We start from the raw sequence: 13085 nt of genomic DNA on the forward strand, positions 1-13085 counted from the left end.
TTTTTCAGTCTTAAATATACAGGCACAAGTATATCTGCTAAGACTAAAATACGTTTTGTATTTTCCTTTGCTGAGCTTAATAACCACTACAAACACCGATGTATCTAATTTTTAAATAACATATTCCTAAGTATTTCATAAATATTTCGAAAACGAAAGTGGATCATATCGACTTCCCATTTGGATTTTAGAATAATTTTCCACTGTTTGCTTGGTTTAAAATATTTTTAACAATCGAATGTAACACTTCTAACGTTTCTTTTACACCGTTGATCAAGCTCATCATGGAGATAAGGCACAAATATTTCATATCACGACACTTAGAACGGTATAAAGAATTTAAATGAACTTCGGAAAAAAAGTGCAGAGGTCCACCACAAGTTTTTAAAATACAATAACTAAGTGACTCTGATTTGGTAAATAACAACATATGCTCACCTGGTGGTGTTGTGTGTTGAAAATAAAGTCTGAAACCACTGTTTCCGTTTTCAAAACCGCTCGATTTGAACAATATTAGAACACCGCTAGAAGTCGATAACAGAAATCGACGAGTCAAAACTCCGCAGAATCTTCCAAGAAAACGAGAGTGGTCAATTTCCCCATCAAATATTGTTAGTTCTCCTTCATGACATTCTCCAAAGGAGTCAAGCATGCGTATTCGAATGATCTGCAACAGTTTTTTTTTTAATTTTAACCTGAATAGTACTTCATGTTTCATTCACATTTCATTACCAAAACTATTTACATTGTGTATATAACTAGGTCTCAGTAACATTTACAAGTCTCTCGATAGGCTTACAGACTCACAACTCTAAAATCCGAAGTTCGATTCTCTGCAGTGGACACAACGAATAGCCCAACATATCTTTGGCATAAAATAAAGATTTAGAAAAATATTTTATTTCAAAGGATTTTGCTGTAGTTAAGTACAAATCTGCACATTGGACTATTTATACTCTGATCGCTTGGGGTATTGAAACGACGATTCTAACGTTGCAAGCCCGCATACATGCCACTCTACCATCGAAATAAATCGCTTTAACCTTTTTAACTTTATAGTCGTGAACTGACGGGTCACAATAAAAACTTGACTATTATGACTTTTAATTGATTTTTTTGGAAAGATTTGTATTAAAATTAACCTAGTTTGAGAAATTCTTACTCGTGGTTCAAAATAAAAAAATTATCAATGCTTTTCTAAACTTTTAGTTTCGTTAAAGATTTTTGATCTTAAATAAATTAATGAGGTAAGTATTAATGTTAAGATACATTATTGTATGTATTTAATGTGTGTATATATATATATTAGTTATTCGAATACAAAACTACAAGGCTCAATATCATCAACTGAAAATACAACAGTGAAAAATGTTTAAATTAGTTAAAAGTTGTGCAGTATAATCAACAGAAACAGATATGACAAGACAGATCATTCGCAACAGAAATAAAAGTAGCTATGGAAACACACAATGATACACATAATCACTAACAGAAGATTATGGCAACTAGATAGATAATTTATAAATGGTTTGGTTTGTTTTAAATTTCGCACAACGCTACATGAGGGCTATCTGCACTAGCCCTCCCTAATTTAGCAGTGTAAGGGAAGGCAGCTAGTTATCACCACCCACCGCCAACTCTTGGGCTATTCTTTTACCACCGAATAGTGGAATTGAACATCGCATTATAACGCTTCCACGGCTGAAAGGGCGAGCATGTTTGGTGTGACAGGGATTTAAACCCGCGAACATCGGATTGCAAGTCGAATGCCTTAACCACCTGGCCATGCCGGGCAATTTGTAAATGGCAAAACATCACCACAGAAAATACAAATAAAAAAAAATAAGTTGTAAATAATACCCTAGTATTATTTTGTAATTGAGCCCTTTGTTTTATAGAGAATATTACATCTTATTTGTATAACGTATTACAATTTACTGACATACCATTGTAGAATATTGTTCCAAATGTCCTGTATGATACCTTATAATTACCAATTTTTACCTGAGCCCATACAGCGTCAATGTTCACATCTGGACTCCGTGTATTCTACACCATGGTTTTGAGTGTTCCATAAGTCTCTTTACCATCAAGATATCGTTTCGCCACAGTTGCTGTGTGCTACAATATTTGTTTTATGAGAGAAGAACATCATTAAGAAATGTTGTTATTCAGCATGAGGCAACAAAAAGGGCTATCTGTGTTCTGCCCACGGCGAATATTGAAACAAGTTTTTTGGCATTATCAGCTATCGGGAATGGGGGTGGTCCTCAGAGTACAACGAGATGGTTCAAAGTCTACCCGTACTTTTCAAAAGCTAGAATGTCATAAACTATGAGATATAATCTCAAACTTATACTGATCCACCTCCTTTACTACAGATGTTGTTCTCTGATGTCATTTTCCTCTTCCCCGCCAACAAGACTCTCATTGGCTGTTCAATGATTTAAGTTTCGGTTTCTCTGCAAAAAAAAAAATATATATATATCATATCATTTTACTGGGCGTGGTATGATTTTACCTTTCCTTGGAATGATCACCGAGTCGCTAAATGTTCATCGGTACCAACTCGTTTTAATTAATAGTCATCTCACTGCTTTGAAGGTAATTTTCACACTAGTATTTACAGAAGGCTTTTGGCAAATTCTGTATTCGACACGTAACACGCCACTTTTAAAGAGTTTCGATTTTCTTCTTTGACCACGAATATTATCAACAGTGCCAGTTTTATGTAGCATCTTCGTAGCCTTACATATACTTCCCTGAAATATAGTCTTATCACATTTGTTAGCATGAAGTATCTTGGACCAGTAAAAAGGTTAATTTCTATATGCTCGCAAAGTGATGTTTCAGTCCTGGGAAACTTTGGTGCATTTACCATAGTACTACTGGGCTTAGTAAGAACGAGTTTTATTCTGATGTAGCAATTTCTTATTACTTAAACGATAATTAATTGCAGTAGACATGTGTCTACTTTGGCGCTGTTTATTTTATCACTACTGTCAGTAGTATTTGTCCGTTTATTAATACCACCTTTCCTCAACGATTTCATAGATATTTTTAATACTTTATATTATTCTATTAAAATATGCTTTTCACCACATATTTAATAGGTATATTCAACTATATTTAAAGTATAATTATACGCTACCTATCATATAAGCGTTTCTACGCTTCATCCAAAAAAAAAAAAAGTAGTTTCACCGTCAAATTACTTTTACGTCATGATTTTCATATTAACTTCAACCCCTAGTTTTCATGATATAAACATGCTAAGTCCTAATATAAGTAACGTGGAATTTCAATGAAGTATTTGCTTTAAATTTCGGATAAAATGCCAGAGATTTATTATAACAGTAGAACTATTATCGCTTTCTTAAGACATTATAATGAGTGTGTGTGTGTATTTTCTCATAGCAAAGCCACAGCGGCCTATCTACTGAGCCCACCGAGTGGAATCGAACCGTTGATTTTAGCATTGTAAATCCGAAGACTTACCGTTGTGCGAGCGGAGTGCATTAGAATGGGCGGTGGGTGGTGATGACTAGCTGCCTTCCCTCTAGTCTCACACTGCTAAATTAGGAACGGCTAGCACAGATAGCCCTCGTGTAGCTTTGTGCGAAATTCCCAAACAAACAAACAAAAGCATTAGAATGAGACTGTGTTGAGTATTGCATATGGTTATTTAATCTTAAAAAACTAAAATGGGTTGGAAAGTGAGTTTAATATTATATTTAGAATTAAATCAAGGAAGAAATGAGCTAGAAAAAATTATTTAGAGATTAAACTATCAGCAAGTGTTTGGTTTTTTGATTTTTGAATTTCGCGCACAGCTACACGAGGGCTATCTATGCTAGCAGTCCCTAAATTAGCAGTGTAAGACTAGAGTTAGAGCAGCTAGTCATCACCACCCACTGTCAACTCTTGGGCTATTCTTTTACCAACGAATAGTGGAATTGACCATCACATTATAACGCCCCCACGGCTGAAGATTGCAGTGGGGAAACACCGTTTATCAGTCTTAACCTTTAATTCGCTAGTCTCACATAAGAAATAGACACGATTAGATTAGAAATTAGGAGAGCGAAACGTAGGTGCTCAAGCTCACAACGTCCCACATCTGTATCACCCTTCACTACCTGCAGACAGTTGTGGAAAGGTGACTGCTCTCCGGAGTTAAAATAAGAATAAGAAAAAGATAAACAGGAAAAGATGAAAATAAAAAAAATAAGGAAATAAGGTACTACCATTTTGGAGTAAGTAAGATGAAACTTACCTCTTGAAGTTAGCATTCCTGACCCCAATACGGTAGAAGCGCTAATTAACACAACATTGAGCTGTATCAGTATACTAAGTTTACTGTGACTGTCGTGCTTTTATATGTGGCTCAAGGTGTACATCCGCATAAAGTAGTGCCAAGTTCTTAAATGACCTTATTTTGACTAATAACTATTTTCTGATCCGGCACTATTTAAAGTAGGACCTCTTGAAATATCAACAATATCTTCATAGATGGAACACATACAATGAACACATAATAATACTTTACTCTATGGATAACACGGAACAAAGTTTAATAAAGAAAAGCACACGTGATGACGGTGAGCTTACCATTTGAGTGGGACTAACGAGAAGCCATGAGCACGAACCATTGAGGTTGGGGTGCTGTAAAAAATCGATTATTCCTTGACTTAGGTTAATCAGCTGAGGCTGTTCTGGACTACATGCTATAAGACCTTTCATTACCGGTATATCTTGAGTAAAAGCTACATAGAAATAGACAATATACCATTGTCAGTGTTGAAAATATTATTGTATTCCCTGAAATAAATAACAACAAAAAATACAAAAAACACGTAAGTTAGTGAGTTTGTTTCGGCACAAAGCTACACAAGAATGGGGTCTCTGCGCACTCTTCACCACGGAGGATCGATCCTTGGATTTTATCATTGCATTGATCCGCCGGAGGACAATAAGGCACGTACCTCGCTTGTAATGTAGACGGAAAAATACAATCGCATGTGTAGGTGTTTTTGTTTGTTTTTTTGTAGCAAAGCCACATCCGGCTGTCTCTTGTGCCCACTGAGAGAAACTGAATCCCTTATTTTAGCGTTGTAATTTCAAAGAGATACGGCTGTCTTATAGGGGGTATTCTTTGACAGCAAAGTCATAGTGGGTCGTTTGCTGTGTCCACCGCATAGAATCGAATCCTTGATTTTAGCGTTATAAGTCTATAGAATTAGTGCTATTTCACCGGAGGACAATAGTATAGCAAAACTGATTGTTCCCAGTAGTATTACACGAAGTACAAAGTTGTAAGCTATATTTTTGGGTAATGTAAAATTTAAAATACAATTTCATTGTTGTTGTTTATATACTTATGAGGACAAATAAAACGTTATTCAAAGCAAGCAGCATTTAAATATCAGACAGCACAAATGGATTTAACTTTTTTATTTATTAATTTCTGTTTCTTTTCTTTTAATTTCACGCAAAGCTACACGACGGATATCTGCACTAGCAGTTCCTAAGTTAGCAGTGTAAGATTAGAGGAAAGGTAGCTAGTCATCTCTACCCACCGCCAACTCTTGAGCTACTCTTTTACCAAGGAATAATGAGATTGACCGAAACATTACAACGCCCCCATGGTATATTTGGCGTGTCGGGATTCAAACCTGCGACCCTGAAATTACGAGTCGAGCGCTTTCCTAATCATGCCAGGCCTCCTAATTTCTTTAGTGAAACATTTTCTTTTCATAGTTTTATCCTGTCTTTTAAACTGCCTTAAAATCAATGTTACATAGATCTGAATTTCTCGTTACTGACCCAAGACTATTTCTTGAATTTATTGAGATCACTAGGCTTATTCTCGTTAAAATATTATTATATAACCGAAACCATTTTGTCATATAGGAAAACCATATCTTCTGTTAATTACGTCTTCGGGCTCTTCAAGTACGTTAAGAAGTATTTACGTATTTTAGGAATATCTAACAGTGAGCAACTGCTAAGTACAGAACTTATATTAGTTTAACAATGCCATATATATATTTATAAACATTCACGTTACAAAAAATTTCACGTGATGGATGAAACTGAGAGAAAACGAAGCATTGAAAATACGTGTGTCTACTCCAGATGGCGATATAGAGAAACGCGTAAGGTCCGGCATGACCCGATGGTTAAAGCACTAGATTCGTAATCCGAGGGTCGCGGGTTTGAATCTACGTCGCACCAACATGATCGCCTTTTCAGCCGTGAGGCGTGTTATTAATATGACAGTCAATCCTACTATTCATTAGTAAAAGAGTAGCCTACGAGGGGGTGGTAGGTGGTGATGACTAGCTGCCTTTCCTCTGGTCTTACACTGCTAAATTAGGGACGGCTAGCGCCGAGAGTTCTGGTGTAACTTTGCGCGAGATTCCAAACAAACCAAAATTTTCTCCAACATAGAACTGCCACCTGTTAGCAATGATTCGTACTTTCTTGTTGTACGATTTTTGACTTGGTAGAGTCTCCCCCACATTCTGCTCTCAAAGGTCGAAAAACTCCTGGTTTCAATACACATAGTGAAGATAGCATCGATAGGCCATTATTTATTATTGCGTCTAGCTACAAACAAAGAAATAACTGTATAGAGTTTAATAAATTTTAACTTTAATGTTTAAAAATTCAAAAAATCTCATCTCTTCATTACGAGCTCTCAAGTCAGATCGGACCCAGAACATTTGTAGCAGCTACTCCCTGTCTTGGGGACACTGAACTTCTATTGGTATTCTCGTATTTGATGTTTCATCTTAATAGTATAAAATTTTCCATTAAGCTATAAGAGGACAAAACCACAGTTTGTTTTTCTTTGGTCCCACACACATAAATGCAACACCGACTGAGTTTTGGACATTTCTGAATGACACAAGCACATTTTGCGGAGTTTCCCAAGATGTTGACTGCTCCACTCTTATTTACGTTTCGCCTAACAACTTCTTCACTCATAAATTGCATTGCGAGTCACTCTTAAAATTTTCCGTTTAATTGTGATTATCCGAACAAATTATTTCCTGAACGTTTCATTGGATTTTAAAACATTATTTTATGTAGTAATTTCCTATATATAATCATTGACATAGTTTACGAAACCTTGTTAACTTATCGTACTCAGTTTGTCCGTTGTTTTGAAAACGCTTTCAGTGCTTTAATATGTTGCTGCATTTCTATCGCAAGCCTGCACAAGCTTTAGCCCCGGTGTGACATAACGTTAACGTGCCAGAATTTAAATTCGAAAGACTGTGCTTCGCTTTCTGTTGTAACTAAAACACGCTCCGCATTTTGGGGCCATATATGTTCCATTACGTTGTCCAGAAATAAATCTCGTTTTTGAACTGCAAGGTTTGGAAAAATATAAACCATTGTTGTAAAACATGATTTAATCAAAGTAAGCACCATTTGCTTCAACACACTTTTGCCAACGTGTAACGATCCTGTTTATATCCCTGTTGTAGAAATCAGAGTTTCTGTGGTCAATGAACTCCTTAAAGCTTCTTCTGCAGGTGCCTGATTTTGAAAGTGTTTATTGTTTAAAAAGTTGTTAAAGTGCTTGAGAAAATGAAAATCTGTAGGAGAAAGGTCTGGGGAATAAGATGGGTGAGGCAGAACCTCGATTCCCAATTCGTTCATTTTTTGGAGCGTCATCCTTGACAGGTCTCATAACGCCGATTTTGTTGATCTTCAGTTAGCTCATGTGGAACCTACTTATTTAAATTTTTCGTCTTTCCAATCGCACTCAAACAATTGTCAATGCTTTATTTGCTTGTGTCTTGCTTTACTGCGAGCTCACGTACTGTTGTGCAAGGGTCTGTCCCAACTGCTTCCCTTAATGTGTTTTGATCTAAGCATGGCTTCCTTCCACAACCTTCGCGGTCTTCATATCCATGTTGAAACCTTTGGAACTAACGCAAGTAGGACTTTCGTTTGATTTTCCTCTACGACTTCAAATTTGGACGAAAAGCTAACGAAACTATAAGGAACGTCAACAAAGCATTCGACCAAATTTGAAGTCATAGATGAAAATCAGACGAAAGTCCTAATTGTCCATGCTGCTTTGGGTGTTACAAAACTTACTTTGAGTAGAGTTGGAACAGCAGACAATTAAGACACCTTGTAAGCAACAAACATTGGATTAAACCAACCAATCAACGATAAGTTACTCAATATTCAGATTCTAAATGTTATCGTGAGAATTTTGGCATTCATTTCTGGACAACCTAAATAAGTATAATAGTCAAATCACACGATTAGGCCAGACAAGTGGAGCCCAACAGTTGACAGTGAGTGCTGTTGACTATCTGTCAGTATAAAATCAACGGCGGCTATGTGCAGGTAACCTTTGTGTAGCCTCGTGACAAAAATTCTAAACATAACAACAACAGTATAAGGCTAAGTTTGATAGTGTGTTTAAACAACACATCTGTTGTTGTTCTAGTAAATAACTAAATTTCGAATAATTAATTTTTTAAATATGGGTGCATGAATCTTTTATTTCTATTAATAAATTTTACTTTCTCTTCATCACACTTTCTTCACTGAGACCAAAAATATTTTTAAATTAAGCCTGAATTAAAGCAAACGTTTAAATATTTAGTCATGTGATTTAATATATGATAATATGAACAGGCAAGATCATCGTAGAGTAAATCGAAAAATACACAACACTGTTAGAATCGAATTACATTTTATTTTCATAATTTTATCTTGATTTTACTTTAACTCAAAAAAAAGAAGACACGAACTTTTCATTTCAATTAATAATTTGTTACTTTTCATTCATCAGACTTTCTTCACTGTGACTGAAAATATTTTAAAATTAAGTCTAAATAAAAAAAGTCTAAATATTTAATCATGTGTTTTAATACACGATAACGTGAACAGACAAGGTCATTTCGCTGAAAAGGAATTAATTCAATAAACTGAAAACATCATCAAGGAATAACTGTTTCTTCAAAACGATTGATGTATTTCTTAAGATACCTTCATAATGTTAGTTTTAAATGGCCTAAATCATACTCATTACCTTTTAAAACTATTGTTCTTAATTATTAGTTTTATTTTAATTCGCAGTAATCCACTTACGTAATACAATGTCAGTTTGAGTAAACTTGAATACATTTGCTACACATGACACATGAAGAAGAAGAAGACATCTATTCCTCTCTCCCTCAATAGGTCAGTTTACTAGTCTGAAACTTATAACCCTAAAGATCGTGTAGTCTACTATTGTTTGACTTTGCTCTTAATAATGAGCAAACAACAACATTTTGTTACAATTTACTTTTAATCCTTTTTTAATATATATCAGTTATTATTTCTGATCATATAACTGGTTTTGACTTCAGGTGTTCCAACAGATGACTGAAACTATAATACCAGTCTATCTCTTAAATCATTACATACTGTATGATGTTTAAAACAGTTAAAATTGGCGTGTGGTAAAGGAAAATTAAATTTAAAGTCACTATTAAAAAGACTTCAAATATCGATAGTGTCTAAACCATCGTAGATACGAAAATAACTGTATTATAGACGAAAAGTTTACAACCATTAGATGTTCGAACGTACCTGCTCTATAAATCACTGTAACAATAAGAAGGAAGTAAAAGATCTCACTCTGAAGGCCTTGAAACTGCATTTTGTTTATAAAAGGAAGACTATTTTGAACCAGACTCTTGAACCACTTGTGGCAGAGAATTTTCTCTTTAACGTTACAGAAAAACACACCTTTTGATATGAGGTACAGCTTTGGAAGAGTTTGCTTTTAAATATATTCCCCTTTGATTTTCATAATTTTATCACCTCGCGAACACAAACACGAATTTCAAGAACTTAAGGTATAACCGTTCTCGAAACGACAGAAAAAAACAGCAAAATATATATATATATAAAATATGCGTGAACTTATAAAATGTACTTCTACCTCAAATAAATTCACCTGTTTAGTCAGTAGTGATTGCGCATAATTCTTTTGTTAAGCCTATATACGTAATTATGTTGGGGAAATCCAGCAGCTGTACTTTTTTCCACACATATCTCATTCAAGGTTAGTGATTTTTTGCAAATATCCTCTTCTACTTGATTCTGTGTTCAGTAGACCAAGTATAATTTTTCATAGGTGGCTGTCGGTTAAATTTCAAAATTTCGCTGTTATATAGCTTTATTTGGGGACACAGTATAATCAAATATACAAATTTTAATAACATTTCTTTAATCCCCTTATGAAAATTAAATAAATTGAGGATAAGAACAGTTATTACGAAAATTCAAATAAGTTTTATGATGAACTAACTAGCCATAGTTGAAATACTGTTTAAGTTATGTAATAAACTAATGAAAATGTGCGTAACTAATCAATGCTGTGAAACTCTATGAAGTTTCACCTTGAATATTCATCAATTTGTGCTTTTTTGCGTGTGTGAAAACTACTCGAATTCTCATTATGTTTACGTAACTAAGTCTTTTTTGAAGTCATATGAACGGATTCTCAGTTCAATAATGCTTTGTGTAAATATATATATATATATCGCTGCACTTGCACAGCAAAGAAAAATATTTTAATGAAGAATAAAATTGTATATTTTATTATATTTATATATATGGAAGATGACACTATGAATTAGTTAACCATACAAAACAAATTTCAGTAATCCTTTATATTGTCAGCATTTAAAAAGACAATATCTTAGTCTCTATATGTTGATTTTACATTCTAGTATTATACAGCCTTTCATAAGTTATATCATTTTTCGTTATTTACGCTACTGAATGACACAATAATCTAGTAAGGCCATCTCCCACTATTCTTAATTTTGGACTTTCACTAGTACTCACAGCCATCGCTTAGGCTACTCTTGGATTCGCCATTGCACTATAATGTCTACACGGCTGAAATGACGAGTATGTTTGGCACACTGTTTCGATCTTGCGATTAGCAGTTTGCGAATCGAGCATTCTAACTGCAAGAACATGCTAGGCCTTGTTACATGTTGGAAGTTATAATACAATAAACAGCATGATATTTGCACAAATTGGCCCGTCTCACCAGGGACGTAGATTTTTTACATCCGATAGGGAGGATGATTTTTGCAACCACTTATGTGGACTATTCAATTTGCAAATTGGTAATCTCTGATTACGTGAACCTGAAAACTGTAAATATACAGTCACAGAGTAATCTTGTTGCCACGATTCTTCAAGGTTTCCATGTAGGTTTGTATAAGTGAGGTGTTGTGAACAGTTTTCAAAATGTTAATAGAATAAAGGCCAAATGTGTCACAAATTAACTGTCACATGAATTTATTCCTGCACACTGCGCAGTATAAAAGATGGCCATTATACTTGACAAGGTTACTAATAACTTTCATTACATGAATTACGTTTTCAAATATTAATAAAATTAGTAATTACCCTTGATAAGTTTATATCTACTGAAAAACTGTTCATGTTGTTTGATAAAAATAATTAAAATGTCTTTGCGAACTCTTGAAAATTACACATCAATACAATGTAGCACATAATTATTCATACTTTTCATTGAAATAAAACTAATTTAGCCCTCTAGTCCACATGTTCCCAAATGTAGACCTCCTTTGTCACGATCTATTTATGAATTCTTTCATAAGCTCTTCTATATTTATTTTTGTCGACCTCATCTTTGTGAGTGTGACAAACTGCCATACGGCTCCCCGATAGTTCAGCGGTAAGTCTTCGGATTTACAACGCTAAAATCAGGGGTTCGGTTCCCCTCGGTGGGCTGAGCAGATAGCCCAAAGTGGCTTTGCTATAAAAAAAACACAAACTACCACATGGTTGAGGCGGCACTGAGACATAGTTGACCTTAACCACGTCTTCAACCGTCTTAATGCAGAAAAGCTGCGTTCACATTCACAGCTGGATACTGGAATACAAGCACAATTTTTATGAGAAGAAACACTTCACTAAACATCTGCTGGCTTGTTTCATGCATTTTACAGTAAGCATTCTTCGCACCTTTCAGAGATACTGCTTTTGTTGCTCCTTTGAACATGGGCAACTGAAACTCGAGCCGTTATGCAGAAATTTCTAGATAGAAGTTTATAACCGAGTTGTCAATCTTGCCAGATGTGATCATGTTCTCAAGTGCCAGATGTTCTATGACTGTGTCCACAAATTCAAAATATTGGCTTCTGTAGTAATCTCTAGCTGTTGCAGAATGATGTGCTGAGCCATCACCTGTGATCTTTCTAGGGAGTCTGTGAATGCGTGGTAGTTCAATAGGCACCAGATCTAGGGAAGTTATCTTTTTCTCAGCTTCACCAAATATCTTGTTGTAATTTTCCTCTGTTCGCAATACCCGCAATTGCTCAACTGTCATTGCAGATGCTTCAGTCACGCCAGATACTGTTCGCTGATTTTGCTTGGAATGTATGGTTTAGATCCTCTAATGCAGCTAATGGATGCTGAGCCATAAACAATCCTAAAACTGTCCTTCCTTTGTCAAATATGTCCAGCAGACCTCATGCTTTCACTGCTACATCTGATTTTTCATTTGCTAATTCAGACAAAGAATCAACAATGTCACTCTAGTAATCATTAACATATGTAATTGCAGCTAGGCAGCACAACCAGCGTGTTGGACACAGTGGGCGGATGTATTTAACTGGACCATTGTGGCTGTCTGACGACACAATATTTTTCAAAGTTTATCTTATATTTGCCTAACCTCTGAAGCAAGACACCAAGTTCATGTATCCACTGGATAGAATCTCGAACACATTCACAAGCTTCAACTGCATGTTGCATTATTAAATTAGCGTTGTGTGCTCCGCAGTGAAAAATCAAAGCTGGCGGTTGCTTCTCTTTTATTTTTGCCTGGCATCCACTGTACGCACCACTCATGTTAGCGGCTTCATCATACGTTTGTGCTCTTAATCCTGACAGTAGTAAATTGACTATAGTCAGTACATCAAGTATAGTCGAGGATATTGTTTCACCAGTTGTATTGGAAACACTGTACAAACCAAGAAATGTCTCATGAACGTCAAGGTGCTCATCTACGT

The 13085-nt window shown here is 35.2% G+C and overlaps 1 protein-coding gene across 2 annotated transcripts in view; it reads right to left on the bottom strand.

The window, feature by feature from the left end:
• Positions 1-10050, bottom strand: part of LOC143222123 (chymotrypsinogen B-like) — a 29764-nt gene extending 19714 nt beyond the window's left edge. Inside the window, exons 1-3 of one of the 2 annotated variants that reach the window (XM_076448114.1) lie at positions 9613-10048; positions 4612-4766; positions 439-667 (exon numbers count right to left, since the gene is read on the bottom strand). In XM_076448114.1, coding sequence (XP_076304229.1) covers positions 439-667; positions 4612-4766; positions 9613-9682 — 454 coding nt within the window. In that variant the 5' untranslated portion in view covers positions 9683-10048. Of the gene's footprint in view, positions 1-438; positions 668-4611; positions 4767-9612 lie in introns of both variants that reach the window. The other variant, XM_076448115.1, reaches the window with a different exon arrangement.
• Between the last annotated feature and the right edge of the window lie 3035 nt (positions 10051-13085).

This window comes from Tachypleus tridentatus, chromosome 8 (assembly GCF_004210375.1).
Source record: "Tachypleus tridentatus isolate NWPU-2018 chromosome 8, ASM421037v1, whole genome shotgun sequence".
Taxonomy (NCBI): Eukaryota; Metazoa; Arthropoda; class Merostomata; order Xiphosura; family Limulidae; genus Tachypleus; species Tachypleus tridentatus.